Source organism: Myotis daubentonii, chromosome 7, assembly GCF_963259705.1.
Source record: "Myotis daubentonii chromosome 7, mMyoDau2.1, whole genome shotgun sequence".
NCBI lineage: Eukaryota > Metazoa > Chordata > Mammalia > Chiroptera > Vespertilionidae > Myotis > Myotis daubentonii.
Window position 1 is genome coordinate 28,705,987 of NC_081846.1, and position 12,098 is coordinate 28,718,084.

Below are 12,098 nucleotides of genomic sequence, written 5' to 3' on the forward strand. Positions count from 1 at the left end.
ACACATCTCAAAATGGACAGCTATCTACAGATTTAATTATACTCAGCAGAGAATTCATTTCGGAAATTATATACTTTTAAGGTACAGTTTTTAGTCATAAAAACTAAATACTGAAAGTAACATTTTGTAGCGTTAGTTGTAAATACACATTTTTAGAAATGTTTGCACCAGAACAGAACACTAATTCTATATCTCTTCAGTGTCATATTGGTATTTATGAATAGACATATCTATTATTGTGTTCAAATATATCTGGTATAAAGGAATTCTTTGTAGCAGGAAGTCCGACACATTTTAACAACATTAGATCGTTAAAAGCTCTAATCAAGAGCAGTTTTGACTTCTTGATTTTAGAGTTAAGTTATATAGAAATACAGGTGACTTATATATACATTGTTTCATGCATCTCTGTTTTTCTAATTATTATTTTAATCCTCACATGAGGACATGCTTTTTTTAAAAAAAATTGATTTTAGAGGGAGAGATGGAGAGAAACATCATGTGCAATTGAAACATCTATTAGTTGCCTCCCACATGTGCCCCAACTGGGAATTAAACCTGCAAAAGGTGTAGGGGGTGGTGCTCCAACCAGCAGAGCCACCGGCGAGGGCTTATGAACATTCTTGAAGAAATGTCAACAAATTAATTTTATTAAATCTTGATCCTTAAACATGTCTATTTTCTGTTTGTGGAAGTAAAGTATGCATCAGGTAGGTCTGCTGCTCATTGAGGTATGATGGCTATCTTGTTTGGTTGTTGTGGGATGAACCAGCCACTTGTTTTCTGAAACACCATTTTTCCTTGGAAGATAACTGGTAGGCAAACCAAAATTATTCAGATTTGGATATTTGACAATATTTTCTTAAAAATAGAGTATTTAAGCCTGTCATTTTAAGAAAATAACTGATAATAATCACACATTCAATCAAATATTAGAATTTTGTTAAATTTCTTAACTCTACCATGAGCATGACAGACAGCTTTTACCTTTCTGATGAGTGCGTGGTGATATTTATGAATGTGATGTGTTTTATTTTTTAATTTTGCATAAGGAAATGTGTTGACATTTGGAAGATTGGCATCAAGTATTTTCCAGATGATAGGACATCAGTAAAAAATTCATTTAAAGTGCAAGATAGACTAATGAATGTTAACTTTAATCCAGCAAAAAACAGTTCACTGATAAAGTTTCAAATTCCATATTGAAACTAACCTTTAGGAATTGTCACTATTTTTGGTATGATAACAAAGAAAATATCCACAACTAGAGGCCTGGTGCACGAAATCCGTACACTGCGCGCGCGGGGGGGGGGGGGGGGGAGGGGGGGGCGCGGGGGGGCGCGGTCCCTCAGCCTGGCCTGTGCCCTCTTGCAGTCCAGGACCCCTCACTCCTTACCGCCCGCCTGCAGCGGAGGCAGGAGAGGTTCCTGTCACTGCCACTGTGCCCGCAAGCTGTGAGCCCGGCTTCTGGCTGAGCAACACCTCCCCTGTGGGAGCGCACTGACCACCAGCAGGCAGCTCCTGCTTTTGAGCCTCTGCCCCCTAGTGGTTAGTGTGCATCATAGCGACTGGCCGTTCTGCCGTTTGCTCGATTTGCATATTAGCCTTTTATTATATAGGATTATCTGAAAAAGCTATTAAAATGCTCCTTTGTTCAACTATGTATCTATGTGAGGCCAGTTTTGTGTGTGTTTGTTTTTTTATATATATACATCAACCTAAACAACATGTCACAGCTGATTGATCTTCTGTTAAGCCAGCTACTAAAGGGATTTGCAAAAATATCAAACATTGTTACTGTTCTCATTAAGTTTTTTTATTTCAGAAAATATCCTATATAATAAAGAGCTAATATGCTAATTAGACCAGATGGCGGAAAGACCTCTGAAACCACCAGTGGGCCGGGGGGGTGGGGCCACGAGGTAGCCAGGGCTGCGAAGGCCTACTCTTGCACAAATTTCATGCATCAGGCCTCTAGTACTTATCATAAAGTGCTGTTTATTTCTTAGCATGTAATTATGGCTTTATTGTTATTTTTAAATAAAAAGTATTTTAAATTTGTTTTAATTTTTGTACTCTATGCATATTGATTAATAGAGCACACTGAAGCAAAGGTTCTTTGGGGTTCTCAGTAATTTTTCAGAATATAAATGAGCCATGAGACCTAAAGTTTGAGTACTTCCGTGATACATTGTATGTTTAAAATGATCAGTTTTCACATATCTGGCCACCCTATAGATAGAATATGCTTGCTTTTTTTTTTAACAATTAGAACTCTTTTAATTCTTGTTCTCAGCAATGTTTTTGGAACAATGCCAGTGGGTGCTTCTGCACAGACACAGCCTGCTTCTTCAAGTGTGCCTGCTCCATTTGGAGGTAGGTATTTCTGGTAGTCACCCCTTATGTGTGGAAGATTCATTCCAAGACACCCAGTGGATGTCTGAAACAGTAGATAGTACCAACCCTCATATTTACTATATTCTTCCTGTACATACATACCTATGATGAAATAAAGTTTAATTTATAAAATTTGGCTATTGACCATACAATTTTTTTTTTTATTTGTTTCCTTAAGTTGAGAACTTTCACCTTTTCACTTGAAGGAAGCACTTTACAGCTTCTCTTTGGCATATACGAATTGCCAGCATCACTACTCTTGCGCTTTGGGGCCATTAATAAGTAAAAATCGAGCAGGGTGGAGAGAGATTTCATCACGTTACTCAGATTAGTGCATAATTTAGAACTTGTCGATTGTTTATTTCTGGAATTTTCCACTTAGTATTTTTGGGCTGCCATTAACTGTTGGTAACTGAAGCCATGGAAAGTGGAGTCATGGATAAGGGGGGAGGAATAATGCGGACACTGTATAGAGCCCAAATGTATATTGTAGAGCATTTTCAGGGGAACCAGATGACAGAGCAAGTTTATTATTAGAAAGCTCTAGTTTTCTATCTCCATAAATATATTAAATATATTTTTATATATTTTAGTATAAATGTATTATGATTTTATAGTGTACTTTATAATATTTTAAAGCTACGCCTTCCACAAATCCATTTGTGGCTGCTGCTGGTCCTTCTGTGGCATCTTCTACAAATCCATTTCAGACCAATGCCAGAGGAACAACAGGTAAGAAATATAAATTACGGAACAGCAAGTTTTGGAAAAGGTATTTATTGCAGAGAAACCATGTGAACAGACTAGAAAAATAAGGATTCTTTCTTACTGAAATGAGTGGTTAGTGGATGGGAGAGTTTGTTCCTAAAGACAAGTGTTTGCTGAAAGTTTATAAAATCCTGGAACTTAATGCATATTTGCGAAGGACCTTAGAAGTTAACTAGTGCCTACCATGCTTGGTCACAGCTTTCATTTTCAGGGAGGATGCCCAAGTATGGAGATGAGACTTCTTTGAACCACACAGCCAATTTTTGTAGAGATCGGACTTGTACACAGTAATTCTGACTTACTGTGGTGGTCTTTTTTCAGAATTACTGGATATGACTCATTCAACCATAGCAGAAAACATGTATAAGAAGGTTTTTTGCCTTGTTTCTGTCTTGACATGAGATTTCAAGGGCCGAATGGGCTTTATTACATGAGGTCTTAAGATCAGGTCTTTTTCTAGTGCATATCTCTTTTAGGATGTTAACATTTTAAAAATCGTGGGAACCTGATTTTATTTTGGGTATAATGTTTGAGTATTTTCTCAATTGCTGCTTCCCCAAATTTAATTGTTAAGTATGCTGATTTAAAATGTATGGACATATATTTTAGAAATAATTCCACCCCAGATGGTTAAAAAACACACAAAAAGGTTCTATTACATAACCTAAGTTTGTTTTTTATTAATTAGATTTATTTATATGTAGCCTCTCTGATCTCAGTCATGCCAGGTGGGAAAACACCTGTCTTTCAGCTATTGTATTTTAAACTGAGAGTGCCAATCACCTTCTAATGAACTACAGTGAATAATTTTCCCCTTGTAGTACTCAGTTAGTTTACTTGAGTTACCTTTAAGTATTTCTAGTTATTGTAAAAAGTTGTAAATAAAAATCAAGTATTATCCAGGTGCTCTCTCCAAAGTTTGGGTGTGACTCATGAGGCCTACAAGTCTTTATGGATATAATTATATCTTCACATGAAAAAAAAGTGCTTATTTAAAATGATGGATTTCATAAAGGTTTCTTTATTTGGTATTATCTAATCTCCCCTTTATTGCAAACAGTGTAAATATCACAGTGTCATGAATATAGTTCAAATAAACTGGATGTGTTTTATCATGTATTATGCTATCTACTTTGCAAGAGTACATTCTAATTTTAGAACTTTTAATGAAACAAATTTACTTTTATTTTAACAATAGTTACCATTAAGTTAATGACATTGGTCTCTTTATGGCTTTCCATAAGGCCTTTCTGGAGCAATGCATTCTCAAGTGTTTCCTCACGCTCATTTTGGTAGGTGGCCACAACTAATGTCTAGATTTCTGTGGCAGTTTGTCTGCCTGCTTGTGGAAGCTTCTGCTAGTGTTCTGGATCCCTGCATGTGGAATTAAGTTCTTCCATGTTTTAAAATGGAGTGGGCATGAATGTGTGGCATTGGGACTGCATTATATTTAAAATTACATGGAAATCTTCTGTAGTGATTTATGTTTTAATGCTGAAAAGCATTATTGCTTACCTCCATGGTCATATTAGAATGTCACAGCTTTTTCAATTGTTTTTCTTGAGTTTGAATTTATAGTAGTTTGAGTGACACCTTTTTGATAAACCAAACCATTCTACCACATTATTCCATGGAGTTTGGTTTTGTTTAACTATGCCCTAAGTTCTGCTTTTTAGTGCTTTTTAAAAAATGATTTGTCCAAGTTATGTCAGTGCATTGTCTGTTATGAAACCCTCCTGTTTCCTCGCAGTATGCTTATTATTCTTTATTCACTTGCTTCCCAATGGCTGTTTCCCTTCTTTTTCTCCTTAATAATGAGAAAATAATTTAAAATTTTTTTACATTCTAATTAGGTTCATTGAGGATCATTGTTATAAACATTAGCATTATGAGGATTACTTTGGACAACATCTATAACTTTTTTTAGTTGTTTTTTTTTAAAGAATTTTTTGTAACATTTTTAGTATTTCTGTACTTAAAATCAATAGTTGAGTAAAATTTTTAAATCAGGAAATTAAGTGAGTTATGTTTTTGACAGCATCACTTAAAACTATTTCACTATATAATTACTACTATTCTGTATTAAAAGCAACATTATTGGCTCTTATTTCACTGAGGCCTTCCCTGGAACACTTAATCTTCTCTAGCAATAGTGATACACTGTTCTGCTACTACCTGTGTTTCAGTAACACGAATTATTTCTTGAGTTAATTCTTCAATGGGAAGTGATGGCAGCATACCACATATGTAATGGTAGTTCACACAGATTTCCCCAACCTGTGACTGCTCTGTTCCACAGAGTTAATAGTGGCTAGACGTGGCAAGCCTTGGAGGAGCACAGTTTTGAACACAGTGTTCATTTACACTGTGCTTTGTCTCTTCTAATGCTTAGTTCACATCCTTTTCCATCTTTGTACATTTTGCCCTAATTTTTATAACTCAGCAGTCCTAACCTTCCTTAACCCTTTATCCAGAGCAGTCTTTATTTACCATCCAGAAAAGGAATGTGGGAGTCCATATATTTCTTTTGGAATTGATTTATTAGGAGTGTAACATGTCCCTTTAATTGTGTTAGTGTTTTTAATTAAGATTCCCCTCCCCCATTTGGCTCTGGTTACAACGCTGCATAGGTTTAGCGTGGCCTGCATCTAACTCCTATAAGTTTTGTTATTTTTGCTGAGCTACTTAACACAGGTTCTAAAATTTTTTCCAGGAATTCACATATTATGTTATAGTACACAGTTCAATAGTTAAAATTAAATATTGGGCTATTTTACTATATATAGCAAAACAAAATGAAAAACAAAAAAAATACTAGTATGTATGCATATGAGTTGCCATGACGATGGGCTTTAAAAAGTAGATTGCTGTTTAGAGCTGAATTTTATTAATATACTTTGAGAAATTTTTCTTCATTAGTTTTATTCTGGTTTTTTGGGTTTTAAGACAATACATTTTATAGGTTGTAATACAGTATAGTGCTAAAACTTAACTGACTTTGTTAAGTTTTGAAATTTAGAATGCCTTTAATGTACATCTTAATATTTTTCAAGGTAAATGATATTTCTTCTGTAATGTTGAATATGAGAAACGAAATGTGCCCTTTTAAATGTAAGTGATCGGCCCTTTTCTTCTGTCAGCGGCGACCTTTGGCACTGCATCCATGAGCATGCCTGCGGGCTTCGGGACACCTGCGCCCTATAGTCTTCCCACCAGCTTCAGTGGCAGCTTCCAGCAGCCTGCCTTCCCAGCCCAAGCAGCTTTCCCTCAACAGACAGCTTTTTCTCAACAGCCCAATGGTAAGATCTGACATTTATTTGTAAGTCTGCTGTAGGTCTCTTGTCCTATATAATAAAAGCCTAATATGGTAAGTGTCCAGTCATTCAGTCATCCGTTCAACTAATCAAAGTGTAATATGCTAATGATATGCTAAGGCCGCTCAACCGCTCACTATGATGTGCACTGACCACCAGGGGGCAGACAGTCGACCAGTCACTATGACGTGCACTGACCGCCAGGGGACAGACGCTCTGACTGGTAGGTTAGCTTGCTGCTGGGGTCCGGCCAATTGGGACTGAGTGAGACAGGCTGGACACGCCCTGGAATCCTCCCATGGTCCCACCCCAGTTGGCCAACCTCCTGCGTCCCTGCCCAGCCCCGATCGTGCACCGGTGGGGTCCCTTGGCCTGGCCTGAGCCCTCTTGCAATCCGGGACTGCTCAGGGGATGTCGGAGAGCTGATTTTGGCCCGATGCTGCTAACCAGACCAAGGGACCCCACTGGTGCACGAATTCGTGCACGGGGCCTCTCATATGTCATAATATGTGTTTGGACAAAAGAACTTAACTGAAGAATGCTGTAGTATGGTGTACTGAATGTGTATTTGGGCCTCAGAAAATTGACAAGTAAGTTTTTGTGACTAGATTATAGATGTAGGAGAAATCAGAGACTCTAAGGCAGCAGTTCTCAACCTGTGGGTCGCAACCCCTTTGCGGGAGGTCGAATGACCCTTTCACAGGGGTCGCCTAAGACCATCGGAAAACACATATAATTACATATTGTTTTTGTGATTAATCACTATGCTTTAATTATGTTCAATTTGTAACAATGAAATTGGGGGTCACCACAACATGAGGAACTGTATTAAAGGGTCACGGCATTAGGAAGGTTGAGAACCACTGCTCTAAGGAGTCCCCAGTGTCTTTCTTATTCATTCATCTGTGTCCTAATACATCTCTTGATTTTAAAAAGAAACTTTTAAGGACATAGAGTGATTTTTTTTTAAGTGTATTTTTATTGATTTCAGAGAAGAAGGGAGAGGGAGAGAGATAGAAATATTAATGATGAGAGAGAATCAGTGATCAGCTGCCTCCTGCACACTCCCAACTGGGGATGGAGCCCACAACCTGGGCATGTGCCCTTGGCCAGAATCGAACCTGGGACCCTTCAGTCCGCAGGCCAACACTCTATCCACTGAGCCAAACCTGCTAGGGCTAGAGTGTTGTTGGTTTATTTTTGTTGTTGTTTTTTGTTTTTTCAAATATTTTGATTTCAGAGAAGAAGAGAGAGGAGGGGAGAGAAACATTAATGATGAGTGAGGATCATTGATCAGTTGCCTCCTGCACCCCCACATTGGGATCAAGCCCACACCCCAGGCTTGTGCCCTGACCAGGAATTGAACCATGACCTCCTGGTTCATAGGTCGATGCTCAACCACTGAGCCATGCTGGCTGGGCTAGAGTGTTTTTGTTTTTTAATTTAAATTCTTTATTGTTTAATGTATTACATTAGTCTCCTTTTCCCCCCATTGACCTCTCCCTGGCCACCCCAACCCCCAGCACATGCCTTAAACCCCCCCCCCCCCAATCCCCTCTGGTCTGTGTCCATTGGTTATGCTCATATGCAAGCATACAAGTCCTTTGGTTGATCTCTGAGTGTTTTTGTTTTGCATCAGAAAACTGCCATTTTGTTTAAGGTTTTTTTGGTGGGTGGTGGTGACAATAGACTGATAAATAGGCAGCAATATATATTATGGTTAGAAATTGTTACTTGTTTTCAGGAAAATTCACTAGAGACTAGTTTGTGTGGTTCTCACCCCACCCCACCCTACCCTCCCACCCCAGATTTTGTTTATGGCTAAAATTTGAATTCCATCGATTCAGAGATTATCCTAGAATTATGGATGTTCTTTTCTAAAGTTGTGCTTAACTAAAAATTTGGAAATAGGGTCTGTGACAGCCATAATGATGAAATGTTTCCTAAGGAATACTATGATGTCCACATAGAAACTGTTGTGTGGTCTTACAGCCCCTCTCAAATACTCACCACCAGCTCATCTATTTATTAAACTCTTTGAATGTCAGTAGTTTACGTAGCTGAGACAAATTGGAATTAACTATTTCGAGGGACTATATAAAAGCTCCTTAACACGTGCCGCAGGAAGTTTATTTCTGGTTTTGAAAGAGCATAAGACCTAACAATTTAACATTGATATTTTATTGTTGTTCTGGTAGGAGTTTCTCTGAAACGCATTATGAGGCTTTAATAAAGATCAGATTGTCTCTCAAAGGTGGAATGGGTTATAATTGGTGGTTCTGTTTTAACAAGGTGCAGGTTTTGCAGCATTTGGACAAACAAAACCAATGGTAACCCCTTTTGGTCAAGCTGCAGCTGCTGGAGTATCTAGTAATCCTTTTATGGTAAGTGAGGTGCAGTTTTAAGCCCTTCGTAAGTTGTTGTGTGTTATTTTCAAATTAGGAAAAGCAAGATGTGTCTCCTCCTGGATGCTGTTTGCTACTGTACTGATACGACATTGAGGGAGCCACTATGCAAGATTCCTTTGTGACTCAAAAACCACATTAATCATTTGAAATCAAAGAATTGACAGTAAATAAGCTATTTTATAACATGAAATTTGTCTGCTTTCTTGCAAAAGGAGCACTTTATGAGCAGCTATAGACATAGTAGACATTGTGGAAAGGGGTCTTGGAGTCAGATTTAGTTTGAATCATAAATGCATTTTTTTAGAGTCAAGTCCTTTTTTGAGAATTATATGAAATAATTATATAAAAGGCACAACACAGTGCCTAATACCTAATCTTTTATTATAGTATGCTGCTAATAACAATAGTAATAAATTTGATTGCCAATAATTAAATCTAAATACTCTTCATACTTTCATCACACACCACTTTTGTCTGTTTATTTATTTTGTCTTATGTTTTCCTTTAGACTGGTGCACCGACAGGACAATTTCCAACAGGAAGCTCATCAACCAATCCTTTCTTATAGCCTTATATAGACATTTTACTGGAAAGAACTTTTACATGGTCACATTACATCTCTCCGCCTCTTGCACTGTTGTCTTGTTTCACTGATCTTAGCTTTAAACACAAGAGAAGTCTTTAAAAAGCCTGCATTGTGTATTAAACACCAGGTAATATGTGCAAAACAGAGGGCTCCAGTAACAACTTTTAACCTGTGAATTGGCAGAAAAAGGTAGCGGTATCATGTATATTAAAAATTGGCTAATATTAAGTTATTGCAGATACCACATTCATTATGCTGCAGTACTGTACATATTTTTCTTAGAAATTAGCTATTTGTGCATATCAGTATTTGTAACTTTTAACACATTGTTATGTGGAAAATGTTACTGGGAAAATAGATCAGCCACTTTCAAGGTGCTGTCATGTATCTCGGAATGAATGACCTGAAATCATTTTAACCATTGCTACTGGAAAGTTACAAAGTCGGAAGTGGAAGGTTTTATTCAGTCTTGGATTTTTCCCTCCTAAAGAGCTCTTCTATTTATACATGCCTAAATTCTTTAAAAATGTAGAAGGATACCTGTCTGCATAATAAAGCTGATCATGTTTTGCTACAGTTTGCAGGTGAAAAAAATAAATATTAGAAAATATGCTATTGTTTTTGTGTTCTTGCTGCAATGCCTTTACCAAAGTGGCCTTAAATGTGAGTAGTGAATTGAGAACATCTTGAATTCTTAAATTAGGATTTCAGAAGACTTCTAGTGACTAACTTTTATGTCTAAAAGAGAAAATTTTATAAAAAGGCCATGTAGAAAATGTATTAAAACTACTATGACTGCTATATTCATGAATATGTCAGTGGTAAAGCATTTACATGTAGCTTGTCAGATTCACCATAATCCTTCTAATTTCTTTGCAACTTCTTAATTTTGTGAAATTTGTAAATATGAAGAATTTGCATGTATGTGTATTTACAAATTTTTTCAAGTATCTTGAATTCTCAGACTTCAAAAGGCCTATTTTAAATATTGATTTTAAAAATACTGTATTTGAATGTATTGGAAGCAGACATGCATTAACTGTGACATGATTGCACCTCAGATTTGTTTTCTGTTTAGACAAACTGATATTATTAATAGGACATTTGTTTATGTTCATCTCTGGCGGGGTAAAGAAACTGGAACCCAGTGTTACCTTGAAGTTATAGAATACTTTGTTTGAAAGGGCAATGATACTAATATTTAGTTTTATCTTTTTGTTAATATTCAAATGAACTTGTTTAAATATTTATGTGCAGCAATGCCTCATTCATCCAGAGATAATCTGGCAGTCTCATCAAAACAACACAACTGGGAAACTTGGAATCATCTTTTTTTTTCTTTTTTTAAATGCCTTTGAGCAACCTACTTAAGTCATGAAGTCTTTACTGATTATTTGGTTTCCCAGCCCATAGCAAATTAGCAGTTCAGAGGTTGTGGCTCGAAAGGAAGGAGATAGAAAAAACTATGAAGAGTATACTCTTGAAGACTGTTTAGTGTAGGGGCAGCCAGCCCAGCCTAGGTCACTAAATCACATCATCTTCTAATAATTGTCTATTTTGCTGACTCAGTGTCATCAAGATAAGCTGAAATTACATATACAAATGGGTAGCATGTGTTTATAATGTTTTATCTTATAATGATTAGACATTTTTTAAAAAGCTTTGGTATTAAAAGAGGTGAACGTCTGTTTCCTCAAACATTTTATTCATGTTGAATACCTTTTTCAGTGGTGGCTACATGAGTTATCCTACTATCCTCAAGCTGTGTAGTGTTTTAGACTTGTTCAAACATTGATGTTTGTTGAATATCTAGCTGAATGTGTGGTTTTCCTGACCCATTTGATAAGAAGACTGGGAGATCTCTGCCCCTTTTCTGAGCAGTATGCCTCTTCTTTTAGAATTAAATGAATGCTGCAACAGTTGTGGTGTGTGTTGGTGTATACTTGAAATGTCTCTACATTTGTGGGGTCTCCACCCTATTTTTCATGGAGGGAACACTAAAGAAATGTCTTTGAATGTCTGTATTTTAGATTGTATTGGGTCCTAATCAATCCACATGTATAAAGTTATAATATATAATTGTAGGCATTACCCAAATAACCTTCCAGCTTTCCATCTAAGAAATAAGTAAATTAAACAGTTATTATGAAAATAATTTTAAAGACTATTGCTTCTGAGTAAATTTTGAATTTTGTAATTAAATGGGAACTCTTAATGACTTAATTGAAATGAGTGCTTATAAAATTAAATATGTAGTTTAAGAAGTCCAGAGTTACAGTAGATTTAAATCAACTTCAGTTAGACTTTCCTATTCAGGTTTGCATCTGCTTTTCGATAGACCATCAGAATTGTCTCTACATTTGTGGGTCTCCCTCTAGGCCCTTTTTCATGGAGGGAACACAGAGAACTGAAGAGAAAATTCTTGAGGTGACAAGGCTGAAGACCTTCGTGTTTCCTGGCTTCTGATTGAATCAGATCTTTTTCTCCTATCTTTACTCAGGAAAGAAAATTTTCTTTTCTTTTAGGGTGGAGAACTTTGTTACATTTAAAGGCATGCTGTATTTTCATTTTTGTGAAAAATAGAGGTAATTACTTTCTTTGTTCAAATAATTCCTCTAAATTTGA

At 36.6% G+C, this 12,098-nt stretch overlaps 1 protein-coding gene across 11 annotated transcripts in view; it reads left to right on the forward strand.

Annotated features, from left to right (window-relative positions):
• The window catches only part of AGFG1 (ArfGAP with FG repeats 1), a 69,523-nt gene extending 58,131 nt beyond the window's left edge, over positions 1 to 11,392 (forward strand). For 5 of the 11 annotated variants that reach the window (XM_059703381.1, XM_059703385.1, XM_059703388.1 and 2 more), the window contains 6 exons: positions 2,297 to 2,376; positions 3,037 to 3,129; positions 4,410 to 4,457; positions 6,306 to 6,464; positions 8,772 to 8,863; positions 9,396 to 11,392. In XM_059703381.1, coding sequence (XP_059559364.1) covers positions 2,297 to 2,376; positions 3,037 to 3,129; positions 4,410 to 4,457; positions 6,306 to 6,464; positions 8,772 to 8,863; positions 9,396 to 9,455 — 532 coding nt within the window. In that variant the 3' untranslated portion in view covers positions 9,456 to 11,392. The remainder of the gene's footprint in view (positions 1 to 2,296; positions 2,377 to 3,036; positions 3,130 to 4,409; positions 4,458 to 6,305; positions 6,465 to 8,771; positions 8,864 to 9,395) is intronic. The other 6 variants (XM_059703383.1, XM_059703390.1, XM_059703386.1 and 3 more) reach the window with 3 other exon arrangements.
• Positions 11,393 to 12,098: the final 706 nt, after the last annotated feature.